We start from the raw sequence: 22,867 nt of genomic DNA on the forward strand, positions 1-22,867 counted from the left end.
AAAAGGCGATCAGTCCTAGAACCCTGGATCAAACATGATTATATTACTAGTTATGTAATTACTATTACCGTACTAAATATACTACTATACTTGTAACATTTTGTCTAATTTAACTGTAACCCACTGTTATGTGTATCGAGGAAATCGTCCGGCCCTTTTTTTGAAAGCTGTTGGTGTTGGCCATTACTACACCTTGTGGTCGGGCATTCCACAATCCAACTGCTTTTACTGTAAAGAAACCTTTCCTGTTTAGGTGCCGGAATCGCCTTTCTTCCACCTGTAATGAGTGCCCCCTGGTCCTTTAGTATGGTCTTTGGAAGGAATAAGTCATGTGCCAGTCCTTTGTACTGACCACACATATATTTATACATGTAAATGAGATCCCCACTGAGGCGTCGTTTTTCTAAACTAAACAAGCTCCACTTTTTCAACCTCTCATCATGAGAGGCCTTCTATCCCTTGTAGTAATCTAGTTGTCGCCTTTGAACTGACTCTAACTTCTGAATATCCTTTAGAAAATGTGGAGCCCAAAACTTGCTCCCATATTCCAGATGTGGCCTCACCAGTGATTTATAAAGGGGCAACAGTACGTTGGGATCGCAGGATTTTATTTCTATTTTTATACATCCTAAAATGTTTTTTGCTTTTGTGGCTGCTGCTTGACATTGAGTACTGCTGCTCAGCTTACTTGTAACCAGAATACCTAAGTCCTTCTCCTGTTCTGCAGTCCCGAGTATACTCCCATTTAATGTATATTCAGCAATGGGATTACTCCGTCCTAGGTGCATTACTCTACATTTATCTACATTAAACCACATCTGCCAAGTGTTTGCTCATCTTATCCAGATGATTCTGTAATGTCAAGATCAGATTTTAATATCCTACATAGTTTGGTGTCTTCAGCAAAGACTGACACTTTACTCTCAATTGCGTCCCCAAGGCCATTACTAAAAAGGTTAAAAAAATCGGTCCCAGCATGGATCTCGGCGGCACCCCACTGCTGACTATATCCCATTTAGAGAACGAACCATTTGACCACATTGTTTCCTATCATTTAGCCAATTCCTTACCCATCTATATATGCAGGTGCATCTCACTAAATTATAATATCATCAAAAAGTTCATTTATTTTAGTTCTTCAATACAAAAAGTAACTCGTATATTATATAGTCATTACAAACAGAGTGATCTATTTCAAGTGTTTATTTCTGTTAATGTTGATGATTATGGTTTACAGCCAATGAAAACACAAGTCATTATCTCAGGAACTTAAAATAATTAACAAAAAACACCTGCAAAGGCTTCCTAAGCATTTAAAAAGGTCCCTTAGTCTGTTTTAGTAGGCTCCACAATCATGGGGAAGACTGTTGACTTGACAGATGTCCAGAAGGCTGTCATTGACACATTAAGTAAATAGAAAGTAAATTTTGCATTTCTTGTGGAAATCAAGGTCCCAGAGTCTGGAGGAAGAGTGGAGAGGCCACAATCCAAGCTGCTTGAGGTCTAGTGTGAAGTTTCCACAATCAGTGATGGTTTGGGGAGCCATGTCATCTGCTGGTGTAGGTCCATTGTGTTTTATCAAGACCAAAGTTAGCGCAGCTGTCTACCAGGAAATTTTAGAGCACTTCATGCTTCCCTCTGCTGACAAGCTTTTTGGAGATGGAAATGTCATTCTCCAGCAGGACTTGGCACCTGTCCACACTGCCAAAAGTACTAATACCTGGTTTAAAAGCAACAGTATCACTGTGCTTGATTGGCCAGCAAACTCGCCTGACCTTAACCCCATAGAGAATCTATGGGGTATTGTCAAGAGGAACATGAGCGACACCAGACCCAACAATGCAGACGAGCTGAAGGCTGCCATCAAAGCAACCTGGGCTTCCATAACACCTCAGCAGTGCCACAGGCTGCCTCCATGCCACGCCGCATTGATGCAGTAATTGATGCAAAAGGAGCCCCGACCAAGTATTGAGTGCATCTACTGAACATACATTACAGTAGGCCAACATTTCGGATTTTAAAAATATTTTTCAAGCTGTATCCTAATTTAACTGAGATAATGACTCTTGTGTTCTCATTGGCTGTAAGCCATAATCATCAACATTAACAGAAATAAACACTTGAAATAGATCACTCTGTTTGTAATGACTCTATATAATATGAGTTTCACTTTTTGTATTGAAATTAACTTTTTGATATTGTAATTTAGTGAGATGCACCAATGTTGTTCCCTCCCCCCAAGTCCTTGCTTCTGTAGCTTCAGCATAAGGCTGTTCTGTGGTTCAGTTCTCTGAAAAATGTAATGTGCATATATGAAGAAATATTGTCAGTAAATGCTGCTGGAGTCCAAGAGGAGAATCTCATTGGCTGACGAGCATGGAGACAGCAGGTTGGGCTTGCAGCAGTTCCATTGTTGGTGAGGTGGCAGCAGAGTCATTTGTAAGTTTTCTTGAAAGATGGGTTTTCAAGTTCTGTCTGAAAGATCCAAACGTTGGAAACAATCTGATGTGTTGAGGCACAGAATTCCAGAGGATGAGGGATACTTAGGAGAACTCTTAACAGTGATTAGGTAAGTAACATACAAGAGTGGAGGAGAGAAGGAGGTCTTGTGAGGACCAGAGATTACGTGTTGGAGTGAAGATGGTGGACTTTCTCTGCAAATCAGTCCTAGAATGACTGTCTATTTCTTTCAGAATGCTCAGCATTTTATGAATCCTATATACAGTGCCAGATGTTGAGTCCTAGTGTATTCAGGCTGCAATCTCCACACCTTGCTTGATTGACTAGCTTTTTTACTGCCCTTCTCCCTGCTCCTGGTCCTGAATTTGGACTTGCATAGTCTGCATAACACTACGGGGGGAAAAAAAGAGCCCGTTTTCCAGGAGCGCTATCAGTGTGTAATGAGAGTTCATAATGCCATCTATCACCGGAACCAAGTCATCCATGGATAACTACATACTGTATGTGTATGTTATATCAGTGGCAGATTTGCCCAGCCTTCAGTGGAGGGAGGAGATTAACATGAATATTGATAAAAAAAACAAGCAATGTGAACTGAGGTCTAAGATGGTACACATGCAAGAAATAAGAGCAGGTTCACACTAGCAAAAAGATACAAAACCTACAAAAGACAAAAAATATATCACATACCCTACCATCATTATATATAAATGTAAAGCAAAGTTGCATATGAAATATAGGGTACTTAGTGAACCATTTTTGATCAAAAAAAGTATACAAGCCGTCACACCAGCGACAAGGTGACCCTAATTGGGACGGTCCTACGCTGTGTCCCTTCAGTGGAGGGAGGAGATTAACATGAATATTGATAAAGCCTAATGAACCGCTCCATTAACATGATTTAAAGGAAGTTTAGAAACGTGTGGCTTATTTTTTATTTTAGGACACGGAAGTTGGGAAAACATTCAATCAACCACTGTCAGTATCGTTTAGTGAACCTTCCCCTCTGGCAACATTAAATTGGCATAATTGTTCTAGTGACCAGCTTTAAAGGTGTAATCTCAAATTTGGATGTTTACCCCCATCTCAGCAACAGGGGATTAACATCCCAATTGCTGCCCCCCACCTCCCCCACAAATTCTGAGAACCGAAGCTCTTGTGCCACCTATGAATGGTGCATAAGTCAACCATATGCACTGCCACTCCATTTGTTCTCAGTTGGTCCACTGGATATTTCCTGCTGGTCTGCGGCATATGAATTATCACATAGGGCTGCTCAATCCAAGGTTCTTGGGTCACAGGTGGTCCCAGAGTTAGGACACCCAGTGAGCAGTAAGTTCTCCTCTGTCCTGTTGATAAGGGATAACTTCCAAACTTGACGATACCCTTTTCGTATTCTTCCATAGACTGGCTTCAACATCTCGATGTAAATCTCCTCTTTGATCGCCGAAAATCTTCATTTGGCTGTTGTGTACGTTTCAGTGGTTTTACTTCTGTGCAGATTTCTTCTTGTGTAAAATATTGTGGGTTTTTGTCTTGCTATCCAGCTATCTTCAGATAGGGTGTTATATAATTATGTCAGGTCTTTTTAAAGGGAATCTGTTAGATTTTTGCTATATGATCTAGGGCAAATCTTCCCTGATTCCAGCAATGTGCCACTTACTGGGCTGTGTGTATTTTCTTTTTTTTTTTTCCAATAAAATCTGAGATTTATTTTACTCACTCATATAGCACTATTAATTCCACAGCGCTTTACAGACATTATCATCACTGTCCCCATTGGGACTCACAATCTAGATTCCCTATCAGTATGTCTTTGGAGAGTGGGAAGAACCCAGAGGAAACCCATGCAAACACAGGGAGAACATAAAAACTCCTTGCAGATAATTTACTTGGTGGGATTTGAACCCAGGACTGCAGTGCTAACCACTGAGCCACCCTGCTTCCCATGAGCCACCTTTTTATCAGTAGGAGATTGTCACTTGATGACTATTTCTCATGCTGTGTAGTCCTTCTACTCGGTGTAACCCCCACCACTGATTGGCCGTTTTCTCTGTATACTGACCATTGGCAGAAAGTGTAGTTGGTGGGATTATACAGAGCTTTGCAGTCAGAGAACTGCTGGATCTGCAGGAAAGTGATTTTTATCAAAATGATAGCATGCAGACCAGCAAATGACACATCACTGGACTCTGGGTATTTGTCCCTACATCTTACTGCTCTCAGATTACATAGCAAAAACCTAGTGACCGACTCCCATAAAGGAAATGTGAGGTTAGAGTGAAATGATGATTATTTATAATATTCGTGGCAATAAGAGGCTGTATCTGCCTCTTGAGAATTTCCACCATCTATTTTTCTACAGGTAGGCCTCACACCTCAGTATGCTACAGCAAACATATGGTATTTGAAATAAGTTACCAAACCTGTAGGCTGACTCCACAAATCCCTGCCGGAGGCAATACTTCTGCATAAAATGTGCACCGTGTGTATAAAACTCTGCAGCAATGCTATTATCACACAGGGCTTCTCTGCACATCATTCTCTCAGCATGAACAAATAGCCACATTTTACTTGTGCTCATTCTTTATAAATTAACAAATTAAAGCATATTTTTATTAGATCTGTTATCCCTCTTATTCCCTGAAATTGTACTTAAATTGACAAATTTATATAACCATTGCTTTTGTCAGTGGGGTATGACCCTGCCCGCACTGATTGGAAACTGTCATACAGTGTAGGTATACCATCTTTTGATAAGGGGATGGATAGTACCCAGTTGTTTTTTTGAGGAATTAGTCGACTGATGCAATGCAGGGGATCTAAAGGTTTGTGTGGTGTGTGGGTTGTGCTTTTGTAATTTTATAAGGATGCAAGCATTTATCAAAACAGGAGGTCAGACAGTTCATTAAGTGATCATGGCCACTTCTAACAAACGGGCTGTAGAGTAGGATTATGTAACAGTCCGCACTGGCTAAAGCCTGTTAAAACCATGTCATAGAATGAGCTAACAGAGCAAGGGTTTAAGGCCATGCACTTTATATGCAGATGAATACATGAAGTTCATGTTTGGTCAAACAAGGTAAAAGATCTGATGAGTAACTTATTTTTCCCTTGTATCTGTACTGTTTATGCCACATGAATTTTTACTTTTCCATATTTTCATTAAGAGCAACTTCAGAGAGGTTGATCAGCAAAGTCCTTATAGGAACTTCTAACAATAACCATACATGGCAGTCAATAGTCTGTGAAAAAATGAGGCTTTCACATTTTATTCTCCTTATAATTGTGTACAGACCTTCTTAATCTTGCACTAATCCTACAGCAAATACTGTCAGCCACTCTGGAAGAACCACTCTTAGCATTCTGGAACATTACCAGATCTCTTCCTCCATACAATGAGCTGATTGTTCTATTACAATTTCTAGAAGGAGACTTTTCTTTAACACATTAGGACGTAGGGGAACATTAGACACATGGACTTGATTCCTTTCTAATTCTAAAGTATGCACAATTTACTGACTCCTTGATAAAGCAGAGGACTTTAAAACTGTATGTGACTAAATCCAAGCAATCGTTGTGTGGCGATGCCTCCTGATCTGCATCTCTCCAGGTAGATAAATGGTAATCTGCCAGGACTTGTGGATTCACAGCTGACGACCTGCCAGGGGCAACCCTCTATTTCACAACTTTCAGGTGTTTGAACCAAGCTTGAAAATATATATATATATATATATATATATATATATATATATATATATATATATATATATATATATATATATATATATATATATACCTATGCTTCTTGGGAAAATTATTTAGAGGCTTTGTGCACATTGACATTTTTTTTTTTTTTTAATCAGTCTTCTACGCATTTATAGTTTAGCAGCAGTCATTAACAATGTGTTTCATTCAGTGAATAAGAAAAGGGGATGATGCCTCAGTTCTTATCAGTTAGGGTCCCAAAAGTGGACATTTATCACCTTTACCGTCTTTCGTGGGATAAACCCTTTTTAGAGTGTTCACACTTGAAAGCTTTTTTTTGAGTAGTTTTTAGAGTGGAAACTTTTTTTGGAGAGCTGCTTCAAGGGTACTGAGCACTTTTTAGGGTATGTTCCCATGGAGCCTTTAAAACGAGCCTTCTACAAGCATCTTTTTAGTTGTCTTTGCTCTATACCTAAAGTGTGTACTTAAATTGCTTTAATTAGACACCATGAAAATAAGCAAGTTTGCAATTTACTTGTTTTTTTTTTAAATTTATTTGCGGTCATTCCCCTTACAGTGAGAGATTTTATCTTTTAGGGCAGGGACACACGGCTGTATAACTCGTGCGATGATTACATTGATCATTGGAAAAAAAAAAATGAGAATAAGTGATTACTGTATGTGGCGTGAAAACTCCCTTCTCAAGTAGGTGCACACTGTTCCCCAGCCTCCTGGCTTGGTGAGGGGGCGAGTGCTCTCCTGCTTGACTGACAGGTCAGGCACGCAGCATTGTGGCTTCATTGCATTGCTGGCCCAGACTGTGTGCTTTTTGATTCTGCAAGCAAATTCAGCTTTGCCTCTGCAGTGGCACTGAAGATGGCTGGGATCAAGATCTTGCAGCACTCTCCATTGATTTTTGGCCAGCTTCAAAGCAGTGCATACAAGCTCGATGGGGAAGAGTTTGTAAATACTGCAACTAACTTGGGCAACAAGCAGTAAACTATATAACATTAAGACCATCTTCTTGAATAGTGATTTCTCCCCAGCAAGTCATTTACATAGAAGGGCATATGTTCATTATTTTGACTGACACTACTTTCAGATGACATCTGCCTGAAAGACGTCATTTGCACATATGTACTCATGGCATTTGTGCTCACAGAATCTGCCAGGAAAAGCGCCACAGAAATTGAACAAAATGACATTGCTGTACACATGTTCCATCTTTGTCACTTTTTCACTTTTTTTTTTTTAACTGCTTCAGGGTTTGGAAACCATGGAGTGGTTAAAAGTGACATGCTCATTCTCCTAACAGAAGCTGCTTTCTCTCTATACTTAACAGTACAGAGCACATGTGTCAGACATTGGCCCACAGGGTGAGGATATCCTGGATGCCGGTACAGTTGAAAGCAATGATGGAGGAGGGAGTGTCAGCTGCTACTGCCATCATTATCCCTCTGCGTCTAATGTCTCAATGACCTCATTACAATGTGCTGTACAGAGCAGTAAAGGGCTGCAGAAGGCTCGCTGCTGAGGCCGGGGTAACTATTTTTTTTTTTTAATTTTTTTATATATATACTGTATGTGGGGCCCATTATTCTGTATGGAGGACAAGGCAGGGCGCCGATCTACTGTGTGGAGGGCTATGTGGGGATTACAGTTGGGGGGGGGGGGGGGATCATGCTGTGATGAGGTCACCGTACTTTACTGGGGTGGGGTACAGTAGGGTCATCATACTGTGGGGATATCTAACACTGTTTGTTGGGCACTTTTGTTGGCATCATACTTGGTCTGTATTATTCAAGGGTTTTGTTATCCTTTTGTTACCTATGAAAATTAGGCTATTGGACCATATTCTTTTTACTGCTTACATAACTTATAATATTCCAATATTTTATTCTACAATCTATTAGTTAAAATGTACTTTGTTCGTGGGACAAACCTTTTATGTTTGTTTCCATATGAAAAAGGTAATCGTTATATTTGATGATAAAGAATAAGTTACTCAATTTTAGAACTTGATTTTTATTACAAAAAAAAAAAAAAGTTGGCCCGCGACTTTGTCCAAGTTTTTAATTTTGGCCCTCTGTATATTTGAGTTTGACACTGCTGGTATAGAGTGAAAGCCGGCGGCAGAGCCATTACATGAACGACTGCAAATCTGCCTCAGGAAAATGACTGGTGTTCTGAAGCAGTTTCTCCTGGGAAAATTCAGCATTTGCACTTGCTTTTACCATGAAAAATCCCTTTATAATCAGTGGAATATATGTGGATAATGGCCATTATAAAGAGACCTCACGACGCTAAGATGAACAGTGTCTTTTTGAAAAGGATGCGTGATAAATTATACTAGACGGCATGACATTTTGTAACTTGGGAACAAAAGTTAAATTTTACCTTCAACATCTGTTAAACCTGCTGACCTCATAAGCTCATTGCATTGAAAACTAGGTTATGGGCCAATCTAGGTCAAAAGATCACAATAAACATATTTACTTTGGATTTGGAAAAAGTGAAACCTTTGATTTACGATTTGTGCAGTAAGTAAATCTTTTTAATTCAGAAAAAAAAATTGGAGCAAACCCCAGAAAGATTTGGCTAAAATGGTCAATACGGCTTAGAGTTGAGCCCATGTTCTTGTGTGGTGGAAATCATTTTATCTGTTTTGCAGGTACACCAGAAACTTAGTGAATGAAGGAAATGGGAAGTTTAATCTCATGATTCTCTGCTGGGGTGAAGGACATGGCAGGTAAAACATTCAGAATTTTTTACTATTTAGTCTTGATTAGTTGATGTAGCGGAATATATCGCCAACTGAAGAGTCCAACAAGCTGTACATTGGTGGCCCGCCAAGCACACTTCCTCAAGACAAGGCAGTCTAGTAGTGGATCTGGAAGTAGCTCCAGACGTAGACATGTTGTATGTGCAAGTAGGTATGGGGGGGCCAACGCACATTTTTACTAATGTTAGGACCTAGGATGATACATTTCATGACTCCCAATTACATGTGAATTGTTAAAAATCCATAAAGGGGAGCTCTGATAAGCTACTGGATTGTAAGAGGCCCATCTACTGCTGTTCCACAAGCCTTTGAACTGTCCGTGTCTGCTCCAGCATGACTCCAAAGTGAAAGTGCATGGTGCAGGGGCTACAAAGCGAATTTTGGCAATTGGGTGTCGCTTCTACATCACCGCGCACAAGTGATTGGGGTTGCACAGTGACACCCCCCCCCCCCCCCTCCAAATGTACTGTGACAAGTGCAAAAAAAATCCAACCTAGTTGGAATTTTTGCTAACTTGCCTGTTGCAGTGGCAATACTGATGGGGTTGCAATGTGATCCTATTGACTTGCATTGCAATGTAGCAGTGACACCTAGCAAATATTGACCCCGTAAGGTGTGTCGCATGTATCGTGACCTGATGCTCTGTCTGAAGAAATCCCTGGTTTCCTAACTCTGTGTCATGCACAATAGAATGTATTGGATGCGGTAAATCTGCATGGTTCAATGAACACATTCAGATTTACCTTCGTGATTAGAAAACAGCGTTTTGGAAGCTGCGAAAATGCGCTGCGGTTTCCTGATCGTGGGCACATAACCCCTTCCAGCTATTAGGCTAAGGGAAATCCTCTTCCAAACGATCAGCACATACACATTATGCCATGGATGATGGATATTGAAAGTAACAAACATCTAATTGATCTTTTGAACGACTATGAGCAAAGGCTGTGGGGTCAGTAAGCCAAACCTCTAACTCCTCAATTTCTCTGACTCCAGCTCCATGACTCGGACTCCACAGCCCGGCCTCACTACTGAGCGTGTACATAAAGTGCAGCACAGATTCATCTCAACTAAAAGCCCAGATCCTTAGATCAGGAACAGAACAGACATTTATAGGACATTTCATAACTTTCCAAAATTCTTATGAAAACATTTACAGCACATCCTGCATTGTACTACTGTACCCAATTTATTTTATATTTTAGTAGGTCCATTTTTTTTTTTTTTTTTTTTTACCAACTGACTCACTCCACAGCCCTGCTACGAATGTTCGTCGATCACTTGCCATTTAAAAAACGGAATAATTGATTTTTGTTGAAATCGTCCATTTGGTACAACTTTGTCTATAATAGACTGAAGGCCCCTTACACATTAGATCAGAGAAGACTGGCCACAAATATCATTCTCCTCATAACATAATGAAGTGATCAGTCCAAGTTCCACCAGCTCAATATGTTCTTATCTAATGACCATTATCCTACTTGTTGTTGTTCTTGGTGTTTCTCTGCTAATTACTGACCATTGTCTTACTTGTTTACAGTATATTGTAAGGAAAAAGTAGAAGAAAACGTAGTGTAAAATCAATATTTTGTTCAGACTTGGAAACTTTGCCTCGAGCTGTCAAACCAGTATCCTTATCTAACAGTTATGTGCATTCCATCACGTATACAAAATGACTACTCCCATTTCCAGTAGTAACTTCCCTTCTTGCTCAATAATTTTACATTAGTGCTGTGTTCCCCATTAGTTTATTCACTTTTGTATAACAATATATTACATTAAAAATGCAGTTCTGCATGATGATTCTCGTTCTCAGCTAGTTTATTGGCTTTACTAAAATAAAGAGCAAAAACCATAAAAACTTAAGGTTTTGAAAAAAAGCTTTTTCCAAAGATTGCTAAACATGGCAGACTATAGACGTGTTCTAGAAATGACATCTAGTTTATGGTTCATTTAGACAATCTGTTCCAACGGTGACTTCCATTTGTTGTAAAGATATGGTACTGTCACAGTGACCGTGCACCTGACATGGCTGTCAGCCGCCATTTGTCAACGCCACCCAAACAAGAGTATGTTCTGTTGCGAATGTGCCTGGGTTTTCAATAATTTACACCAGTCCCGGCCAACTCCACTATAATTTTGGTAAGTGGGTTGTGCTTAGAAGGAAGGGGTGTGGTTAAGGATGGCCAACAAACTTATTCTACCTAATGCCACAACAGTGGAGTAAATTACATAGGAATGTACTCTAGTCCTTGCCTGGAGTACATCTCTCGCGATGGAACATGGCAGGAGAGAGATGAGAAACTCCGCTTAATTCAATTTGGCACATATTACTCCAGCGCATTCTTCATCAAGACTGGAGTGCAGCATGTCAGACCAAATGAATCTGGAGCTATATTTAAAAACCCCTGACAATAAGACCATACTTGCCAATGCATGAATTAAATGCCAGTTCTCTGCAGGATACAGACCGGCCTCAATGGTAATTGATGGAGGTAGCACAGGTACAAAATACTGATTAACAATCACTCACATCGATCATTCATGAGTGGGTGGATGCTTAGTATTTTAAATACACACATATAAAGTGTCAGTCACACAGATGTGTGTAGTGCACCATGTCTGCTTACAACCAACTAGTGATACCCATATCATTAGATGAGGAAGACTGCTCAGCACTATACAATTTCAATCCTTATCTATGTGCATTTAAAATACTAAGCAATAGACCCCTCGACTCTCCCTTCCCCACCCCCTCCCCCAGTGTGGGAGTGGTTGTTCATCAGTATTTTGCTCCTGTGCTATCTCAACCATTTACCAGTGGGGCCTGTCTGAAGCATCTAATGAGCCTGTGCAAAAGTCAAACAAAAGGTCAAAGGTGGAACAAATCAAGCCTGACATGTCACTCGAAGCAAGGATCACCAAGCTATAACTTGCCTATTTTGGACACCTCATACGAAACAATCACTGGAGAAGGACATCATGGTCTGAATGTGGCACCCCAGGGGTCTGGTTTCCACAGTAATGTAATGTTATGTCTGAGAGCAGGTGGGAGGTCCTTTGGTCAGGGATCCTGTGCATGCCACACCTCCTGCCCAGTCTTGGGAGGGGAAGAACTTCCCCTATATAAACCCGGGGCTGAAGCAGGGTTAGTCAGTCAAGGAGAGTAGAGACAAGAAACAGTCATAGGAAGAAACAGCAGAAGCTCAGTGGGAGCAATACTACTACGAGTCAGGGGCTGGCAGCTGCAGAGCTCGCCCTGACTGAGAAGCTTTCTTACCGGACCCGGCGTCCGAGGCTGTGGGGACTAACTCTTACCCAGCAGCAGAAGCCGACCGGCAGGGGATTTCAGGTCCTCAGGCCCAGAAACCCGAAGGCACGGTCACACGCGTGGGACCAGCACCGCCATCGTGGAGCGGAAGCCATTAGAAGGCCCCGAGTCACCGGCCATACGGGTGAGCACCACACGGTACACTCAGGGACGTGGGCTACTTATATCCGCTTCTAGCAAGGTAGCCAGAAGAGTACAGTCAGTTTGGGAGGCCTACAACTCCGCCTGGCCAGGGGAGATCCCATCTGCTCAAGGACTGACCAGGCCCCGTTCGCTAGCAAGTACTCCGGGAGGGTCTATCGTTGTTACCAGTAAAGACCCTGAATTACACCGCACCGTCTCTGAGTGGTTCCTGCTACCCCCATCTTCCACGTCGGCTGCCCTGAGGCCATACCCCTCCCGTTGGGGGTTATACTATCACGCTGCACAATTCTACACCGGCCTCAGCGGTCTGCCCTGCAGCGGCAGCTCCATAGCTGCAAATCAACGGGTGGCGTAGTCGACACTCAAATAACATCTATCAAGACTGCCACACACTGAGTTTGACTCCCTGGGCACGGACCGGGTCCCCGCCACTCGGAGACTACAACCCTCATCTGATCCGGTTCCGGGTAAGCCCCGTGCACGAGACGCTGTGCGACACAGCAGGCCCAGGGGCGCGTCATGAAGAATATAAAGATCAAAACGAAGAGGAAGACCAGCAACCTGATGACTCCATACTATAAAGATAATGGCAGAGAAGACCCTGGTGGACCTATCTAGGCTTGCACAAGATTGATCTTCCTACAGATCATATATCCATCAAGTCGCCATGGTTCGAGATCGAGCCGATGGCCGTTAAAATAATAATGAACCTGTGCAAAGGTCATTGTGAAGGGAAAAGTAGCAGGGTCAACTATGACCTAGCCTATTGTGATAGGTAACACCTCTATACACAGGATCTCTACTGATAAGGAGCCTGCTGAAAACTCTTCATTGAAGGACAGGAAGCAGAAATCTAAGAAGACATAATGGTGGTCATTGTGAAAATATTGAAAGAGTAATAATTTTATTTTTATAATAAAGATCATATGAAGAAATAAAACCTTGCCAAAACTTTTTTTTTTTTTAAAACGCATGTACAACACATAAATCTAATATACGCATAGGTCATTTTTCAATTATTTAAATCTTTTAAAGGCAAACTCCTCTCTTTTTAATGACCGCTTGCAATATCCTACATAGGTCTACATAAATGGTTAAGTAACCCTGTAAATCATTTGCTTGACTTATCTTGAACCACTTTTTGGTTACATCGTGTTCTGTTAGATGTTTAGATAGGAAAGTAAATTCCGAATTCTGCTGGACTTGTTTCCACAGCAGTGCATTATGAAATGTCAGGTGATGGTCGCAACTCTACCGTTACGTGACATGTCACACAGCAGAATGGAGCCAAACCACAGTCCGGTCCAGAAAAAACTATTGAAAGAAGCTGAATGGATTAAACCATATAAAATGGCCCATATCCAGGTTTATTTTCATGTTGGACAATCAACATTTAGTTAGAGATGCTCCCTGTCGTATTAACATACTCCATCATTAAGGGGTCTTATTTTATGACTCCTGCAAAGTTGTCCCCTGCCATACTGCAGCCGATACACAGCTGTCATTAGAAACCATATCACTAGCAAGTGAGATTGTATCATCCTCTGATCCTGGCTGTTAAACCCCTCAAAGAGAGGTCTTTTCACTAGTGTAATGGGCAAAAAAAATATTACAATTAACACATTTTATTTAAACTTTTTTTTTTTTTTTTTTTTGCTTTCTAAGCAGAGAAAACAAAATCGTACATATATTGGGTAATCCCCCTGACAGTATTGAACTGAGGAATTAATTCAACGGGTTATTACAAAGTATTTTCTATAATTTTAGTTCTGTCGAAAGAAAAGTACCACCAACAGTGTTTCACGCTTTGTACACTAATTGATCTACTGTCATACTCCAATCTTTATAAATGGCTTTTTCTAAAGACAAACCTGTATTAATATAATGTTATGTGACCTAAAATCCCGTTCTCATCTTAATTGTTCCCTTCCCCCTATGCAGCAGCATCCATGATCACACCAACTCTCATTGCTTCCTGAAACTACTGCAAGGCAACCTCAAGGAGACGCAGTATGACTGGCCTCAGAAAAAGTCAAATGGATCGATGGTCATGAAGTCGGAAGGAGTACTCAAGCTAAATCAATGCGCGTATATCAACGGTAATTTCTACAGGCAGAGACTTGGTCACGATCAAACATTAATGTTTCTTCTCCTCCTCTTCCCTCCCCATTTCTGATGCCGCTACAGGCAAATGAGCGCTCCTTTTCGTCATGTAGTGGGTAGATTAGAGGGATTTTCCCACAAACAAAAGTTCATTTTAAAAATTGTCTGTGTCTGATCATACCACAGCTCCTGGGTAGGGGAGGAACAAAGAGTATACAGACATTACAGCACAGGATCACAGAGGATTCATTTTGTGAGGTCAAACATTTCACTGCCTGTTTTTAAACAATATTTTACCATGTTCCTGTACGGTCAGACAGACAATTTTTAAAATTAACTTTTGTTCGTGGGAAAACCACTTTAATTATTGACCAAGACTATGACTATAAATTACAACCTACAATGTTCCCCAGTGAGTTTGGGTTTTCCATACACTATACACACCGGTAGTTTATATAACACTGAAATTTAAAGAGGACCCAACACTTGTTGTGCGTGTTTTTTTTTTGTGTTACTGTCGCTCTTCTGAATCATTGCTCCTTGGGTATATGTGAAAAACAATAGTTCATCTGTTATTGCCATACGTTTTTAAAGAAACCCTAATCTGTTTAGTTCTGACTGTATCTATTCATGGTTTAATAATCCGATAAAAGGGTTTATGTTCAAGGTGATACTGATTATCTTGTCATTGCGGTCTTATCTGCCTTGTGCACAAATAACCTGCGCTGCGTGAATCACTCCCCTCCTACAGACCAATCACTGGGGAAGATATTAAATAGAATATTATCTTGTTTGTTTGCTTTATCTTCCCATTCTGTTATGGAAAAACAAAAGGCGTCACGCTCATGAGGTGGAATCGCCACTCTCCTCAATTATCTGTTCCCATTTTGAAACATTTGTAGACTATGAGCTTCTGGTGTAGAAGTCCAAATGAAAAATCTCCGAAGACCCCATTACAGACTTGACTAAAGTTTGACTGGACAATTTCTGGTCAGTTAAACTTGGAGTGGGCACAGCCTGTTTTTAGAACAGCCAACCAAAAGAATGGCCATGAGCCGCTGCCGCGTGCCTCTCCATTGCATATATTTGCAATAGCCTTCAATTTACAAAAAAAGGCTGCACTCATTTGAGACTGGAAAACGCCGTCAGACTTTGCTTTATTTTCCCGACCAGTATCTAATTTAAAATATATAAATTAAAAAAAGCCATACAACCGGGTGATTTGGAAAAACTTAAAAAATAAAAAAAAAAATTGTTTACAAATTTGACTTTAAATGCAATATTTTTTTTCTTATTTTTTTTTTTAAATTCTGAGTCACATCTTTAGAAGAGGTGCAGGAATAATCTCCTGTCAGACCTTCAGGTATGGAGACACAAATGCACATTGGGTGGTACATTTGCATAGGTTGTCTTGCCTAGATTTGGGACCATGCAAAATAGTTGGTGAGCACCACCCGGTGTGCAGTTGTTTCTCCCCATCTAGTGTCCAATCAGACAGCAAGGTATGCCTGAATGGACTCCTTTAATGAACTCACAAGCTTTCAGTAAAATTAGATCTGCCAAGAAGGTCTGTAACTGGCAGGACTTGCTGGGGGATATTAACTAAAATCATTACAGAGCTGCACCATGCATGATGGGCTTTTGTTGCAGGCAGTAAACAAAGGAAATGGCGACTGAGGACAAAAAAAAGTGGTGCATGTTCAGATTCACACTGCATTGAGTAAAGCCCCCGTCTCACATAGCGAGATCGCTAGCGAGATCGCTGCTGTGTCACGGTTTTGGTGACGCAACAGCGACCTCACCAGCGATGTCGCTATGTGTGACACTTTGCAACGATCAGGCCCCTGCTGTGAGGTCACTGATCGCTGCAAAGTGTCCTGGACCATTTTTTGGTCGTTGCCCTCCCGCTGGTCAGCACACATTGCTGTGTGTGACCAGCGGGAGCAGCGATCAGGCTGGTAACTATGGTAAACATCGGGTGTCTAGGGGCACACGCGCACCTAGTAACCCGCTGTTTATCATGGTTACGAGCCTGCTAAAGTGAGCAGTAACCTCCCGCTCACTGTAGCAGAGTGGTAACCATGATAAACAACGGGTTACTAGGTGCGCGTGTGCCCCTAGTAACCCGATGTTTACCATAGTTACCAGCCTGCTCCTGCTTCAGCAGGCTGGTAACCAGGAGCAGGACATCGTGGAAAGATTCTTTCCACGATGTCGCTGCTCCCCTGATCGTTGATGAGCCTGCCTGTTTGACAGCTCACCAGCGACCACATAGCAACACGGCAACGATCCCTGACAGGTCGTATCGTTGTCGGGATCGTTGCAGCGTCGCTAAGTGTGACGGGGCCTTTAGTGAGGGTTGTGGCGACTCATCTGAGTATGGGCACTGTCGCTAACAATAGAGGGGACGAACCAGCCAGGGAGCTTCTCTGATGGGTTTTGCTCAGAAGTGTCCTACAGCTTGCAGCGTATGGAAACACAAGCTGCAGAACATGGATGGAACACAATTTTTAATCGCTAACAATTTAAGGTGTGTGTGTGTGTGTGTGTGTGTGTTTTCCTGTCCCAGTTTCAAGTTTGTAACTTAAAAAAAAAATGAAGTACATAACCTTTAAAGCGGTTTACTACATCACAATGTCCAATTCTCCCTTTTATTCTCATCCTCCCTTTTGTACTTTCAGACTCAATTGGTCTTCACAGAGTGGAAAACTCAAGTCACACAGAGACTGCTGTGAGCCTTCACTTATACAGTCCTCCATTTGACCATTGCCAAACTTTTGACCAACGAACAGGACACACAAATACAGTTAAAATGACTTTCTGGAGCAAATTTGGTGAACGGACTCCAGTGGTGAGTGCTTGAATTTTTAGAATAGTGGTTTATCAAACATCCTAGACTTTAATAATTTACATGGTCAGTTATAATGGATTAAGAGTATTGCTCACAATGTTGCAAACCTTGAATATTTTCTTTTATTGAACACATAAACCAAAACTAAGTTTTCTTGTCTGTCATCTGGTAACCCAGGCTAAACCTGAAGGCCATCTACCTCTATTCTTCTAATTCTTCCTAGATGCCTATTAATATAGTTCTAAACAAATTGTAGTTCTAAATATAGTTCAGTCGTAAGTATTACATTTCTTATGCACATTTATCTGATGGCACAACCCTTTTAGGCTGCTTTCCCAGGATGAGTTTTTGTTAAGTTATTCTTGCTGCATCAAAATGCAGTCTTATAGTTCCAGCAAAGTGGAAGGGATTTATATAAAGCTTGTGTGCAGATTTGCTCCACAGAAATGCACTAGATCAGGGATGTCAAACTTAAACACACAGAGGGCCAAAACGAAAAACTTAGACTAAGTCGCGGGCCAACCAGTATACAGTACAGTATACAGCATCACATAGTCCTCCATACAGTATTATGGGCCTCACACAAAGTCCTCCATACAGAATAATGGCTCCGCATAGTGGTGGGGTTTCTGGGGTTGCGGGCCAAATATAATCACCCTATTTGGCCCACTGGCCGGAGTTTGACACTTATGCACTAGATGCATAAAATACACAGATTAAACTTATGTGGTATTGCGTTTCTGGTGCGGAAAAACTATCAAAGTTTTGTCATAGCCAAGTACCAGGAAATATCAAAACTACGGCCTCTTTATTTCAAGTATGATACACTGCTCAAAAAAATAAAGGGAACACTCAAATAACACATCCTAGATCTGAATAAAAATATTCTCATTGAATGTTCTGTACAAAGTTGAATGTGCTGACAACAAAATCACACAAAAATCATCAATGGAAATCAAATTTATTAACCAATGGAGGCCTGGATTTGGAGTCACCCCCAAAATTAAAGTGGAAAAACATACTACAGGCTGATCCAACTTTAATGTAATGTCCTTTAAAACAAGTCAAAATGAGGCTCAGTATTGTGTGAGGCCTCCATGTGCCTCTATGACCTCCCTACAACGCCTGGGCATGCTCCTGATGAGGTTGCAAATGGCCTCCTGTGGGATCTCCTCCCAGACCTGGACTAAATCATCCGCCAACTCCTGGACAGTCTGTGGTGCAACGTGACGTTGGTGGATGGAGCGAGACCTGATGTCCCAGATGTGCTCAGTCGGATTCAGGTCTGGGGAACGGGCGGGCCAGTCCATAGCTTCAATGTCTTCATCTTGCAGGAAGTTCTGACACACTCCAGCCACATGAGGTCTGGCATTGTCCTGCATTAGGAGGAACCCAGGGCCAACCGCACCAGCATATGGTCTCACAAGGGGTCTGAGGATCTCATCTCGGTACCTAGTGGCAGTCAGGCTACCTCTGGCGAGCACATGGACCGCTGTGCGGCCCTCCAAAGAAATGCCACCCCACACCATTCCTGATCCACTGCCAAACCGGTCATGCTGAAGGATGTTGCAGACAGCAGATCGCTCTCCACGGCGTCTCCAGACACTGTCATGTCTGTCACATGTGCTCAGTGTGAACTTGCTTTCATCTGTGAAGAGCACAGGGCGCCAGTGGCGACTTTGCCAATCCTGGTGTTCTGTGGCAAATGCCAAGCGTCCTGCAAGGTGTTGGGCTGTGAGCACAACCCCCATCTGTGGACGTCGGGCCCTCATACCACCCTCATGGAGTCGGTTTCTAACCGTTTGTGCAGACACATGCACATTTGTGGCCTGCTGTAGGTCATTTTGCAGGGCGCTGGCAGTGTTCCTCCTTGCACAAAGGCGGAGGTTGCGGTCCTGCTGCTGGGTTGTTGCCCTCCTATGGCCCCCTCCACTTCTCCTGGTGTACTGGCCTGTCTCCTGGTAGCGCCTCCAGCCTCTGGATACTACTGACAGACACCGCAAACCTTCTTGCCACAGCTCGCATTGATGTGCCATCCTGGATGAGCTGCACTACCTGAGCAACTTCTGTGGGTTGTAGAGTCCGTCTCCTGCTACCACGAGTGTGAAAGCACAACCAACATTCAAAAGTGACCAAAACATCAGCCAGAAAGCATTGGTACTGAGATGTGTTCTGTGGTCCCCACCTGCAGAACCACTCCTTTTATTGAGGGTGTCTTGATAATTGCCAATAATTTCCATCCATTGTCTATTCCATTTGCACAACAGCATGTGAAATTCATTGTCAATCAGTGTTGCTTCCTAAGTGGAGAGTTTGATTTCACAGAAGTTTGATTTACTTGTAGTTATATTCTGTTTAAGTGTTCCCTTTTATTTTTTTGAGCAGTGTATATCAAAAGGACAAAAACCTCAGCTTCAAAAACACGATAACGCAAGTAAGGAAAGAAAAAAACAAAGCAAATAACCTACTTTACCTAATAGGAGTAGAAATGCTTCAACATCAAAAACTCATCATGGGAATGTAGCCTTACTTCCCGATTTGTTGCAGGGTTCTCCACTCTGGGGTGGATTCTGTCAGTTGACATTTTCTAGGAAGTCCAACATCCTGTCATGAATTCCATGTAGCAACAGAATATTGTAATTTGTGACCCAATCTGCACCAAACAGATCTCACTTGCTTATAATGGGGTATGTCATGGTGTCATTTAGGATGTCCATAATCTTACTTTTCCATCATGTTGCAATAAAAATGCTGGAACTTCCAACAGAGAATCCCATAGGAGATTTCATTCTGGCCTTACAGATTGTTACTAAAATGGTGTTTTTGGTTGTTTCTTTTTCTGTGTTTTTTAGAATGCTCTAGTTTCTGAACTATGTGAGGATTATTTGCATCATGTAACTTGCATTGTGATCCTCTTCTAGCTCATCTGTGTATTTCAATCAATGTGGATTCTTGTTGTTCACTGGAGGAACAGCTCCTGGAATGTGTAATTTAACATTTTCCTCAACCAGCTAAATGATCTCGTATGTGACTTCACATCTTACTGAAGAATATATAGCGTTATGGGCTGTTGTACAACTGTATTATGGCTGTGTACGACCGAAGTCGTTTCATACCTATTATTTGCCCTCTACAAACTTCTTGGAGGATGCCAAATAGGTACAAAACTACTTTTCCATAAATGGTGTTAATTTCCATCAGATGCCATGTTACAGAAGTGTATATACCCCTACAGGTATTTCTGGTTGAGGCTTTTGTTCACAAACCTTGGTAGGGGGACCACACTTGTCTGTCTTTTGCAGGCACACTTTGAGTAGGTCCATGTCTGTAGGAAGTTAAAGGAACAGCAGAGCCAGTAACTACTTTTAGATTAAGTATGCATCGGCTATTTGTGGCCGAAGGCATGTGCCTTCCTTTTAAACCATGTCTGTCTGTGCAAGTTAAAGAAGCTCTCCACCCATCAAAGTTTTTATACTCTTACTATAGTGCAATCATATTATCTAGCACTGTGTGCTTACAATTGTTTATTTTGCCTTTCTACTCAGTTAATTATTCTGTTTTCTCTGCTCTATGTAGAAACAGGAAGTTTCTTGTCCCTGCATTTATCATTCCCCTCTTCAACTCCTGACCCAGCTGCTCCCTCCTCCCCCTGCCAAGGACTTTTACCGTGAATCATGACTTGTGCAGACAAAATTGATGTCCTGTTCCTACATAGAGCTTAGAAGAATTCAGTTAGTCAGTTTTTAATCACGTGATTTCATAGACCTAATGGAAAAGAGAATAATTAACTGGATAGAAAGGCAAAATGAGCAATTGTAAATACACAGCGCTATATAATATGATGACTGCAATATATTAATAGGTTAAATACTTTGATGGGTGTGCTTCTTTAAGAATGCTAGGTTCTCTGTTACAGAATTGTTAATGGTAGCTTGCCTCTGTGGAAATATAAAATACAGTATTTGGTTTTCAAATCCAATAATTGTGTAAATTTGACACTATTTTGGTTTATAATAAAGCTGCTAAATGTGAGGCTGTTCTAGTAACTATGACTTTGCAAGGAGAAAGATCTCAATGCCCATAGGGTCATCTAGAATAAAACTTTTGATTTCTCATTTGCAGGCAATCACACAATCCCAGGAAAACAACTAACTTTTCCAGAATTTATTGGAATTGTTCTTGAAATACTGTGGAGCCCTGAAGATCATATGAAAAATCTTGTAGCCTCTGAAGTTCTTGACCAAACTGTACATATACCCTCAGTAGGTCTCACAAGATGGCAGTTCTGGAATATTAAATGATTTAAAGTTCTCCTCAGGGTCTAAGCCTTAAATAGTAATAGGTAGCTTTATTTTTAAAATGAAAGAATCATTTTCTTTCCAATTTTTAAGTATCTATATAATTGTACATGTCCTCACCTTAACTAACAAGTTGTTTCTTCGCTTCAAAGGACAATTCATTTATGTGGAAACTAAGCCAAGATTTATGTGTATAGACTTTTACTGCTCTTGTAACAAATGTACATTTTGATCTATATATATTTTTAGAAAAAAAAAAAAGTTGGCGTATGAATTTGGAATCTTCACCACGAACAATAAAGTTCAAATTCATTAACTCTTTTTGCATTTGAGTTGTTGGTTTAAATAGAGTGTGTGTGTGTGTTGTGGTAAAGCGACTTGCTCGGCTCTCCCAGAGTCAGACACAGGACACACGGTTCGGGTTAACTTCCTGCTGGCTTATTGTATGGCATAAACTCCAGCAGCGTTCCACAAAAATAAACAGGCCCTCTTCGGGGTAACAGGAAAACAAAAAAGATAAAGTATAACAGTCCATTAGCGAGCGAGGCTTTGCCCGCTCCGGGTAGCACAGTGAAGTCTCACCAAACACCCGTCCTTCGGTGTTGCTCTCTGGCTTCACCAAACACAGCCTGGAGACTTCACTCTCCAGACCACACACTTTAGGAATTAACGCCCAACGTATAACACGCTGGGGAAAAGTTTGTAGGTTTTAGTTCACACAGGCTAGCAGCCGATGTGACACATGCTTCCCCTCGCATATAACTCCAGGGACCCTGTCACAGTGTGTAATTAGGACATTTGTAGTAGATTATACTGTATTTATTTATCTCGCCACCCACCCTTTTGAGCACCAAAATGAATTGTTTGAGTGCTTTACCTCCTTTCTGCATTGTTGTAAGCATTTCCAAAGGTTATATGAGAAACGCAAACAAAAGGTTGTACTCCACAGGGGTATTCAGGTTTTGGCCATGGCTTCTTTTTTCATGTTTTAAAGGGGGCATGGGTAACCTCGGTTCATGGGCTGTTTTTCGGCCCGCAGCGTCACGTGGCCTTCGGGCAGCTTTCCAATGGTCTGCTGTCCTTCCACTGCCAGCCCGTTAATTTTTCCATAGAGCGCGGGCACACGCATGCAGTTGCCACTACTGAAGGCCATGGCACATGCAATACTGGATTACGTCCTGATGCTAGATACT

At 41.5% G+C, this 22,867-nt stretch overlaps 1 protein-coding gene across 1 annotated transcript in view; it reads left to right on the top strand.

Annotated features, from left to right (window-relative positions):
• CDO1 (cysteine dioxygenase type 1) overlaps positions 1 to 21,990 on the top strand; it is a 40,245-nt gene extending 18,255 nt beyond the window's left edge. The window contains exons 2-5 of the mRNA XM_073654992.1: positions 8,840 to 8,917; positions 14,364 to 14,521; positions 17,207 to 17,376; positions 21,499 to 21,990. Coding sequence (XP_073511093.1) covers positions 8,840 to 8,917; positions 14,364 to 14,521; positions 17,207 to 17,376; positions 21,499 to 21,528 — 436 coding nt within the window. The 3' untranslated portion in view covers positions 21,529 to 21,990. The remainder of the gene's footprint in view (positions 1 to 8,839; positions 8,918 to 14,363; positions 14,522 to 17,206; positions 17,377 to 21,498) is intronic.
• The last annotated feature ends 877 nt before the right edge of the window (positions 21,991 to 22,867 follow it).

This window comes from Phyllobates terribilis, unplaced genomic scaffold (genome assembly GCF_046119375.1).
Source record: "Phyllobates terribilis strain yellow unplaced genomic scaffold, ASM4611937v1 Scaffold_1__5_contigs__length_1240528914, whole genome shotgun sequence".
NCBI lineage: Eukaryota > Metazoa > Chordata > Amphibia > Anura > Dendrobatidae > Phyllobates > Phyllobates terribilis.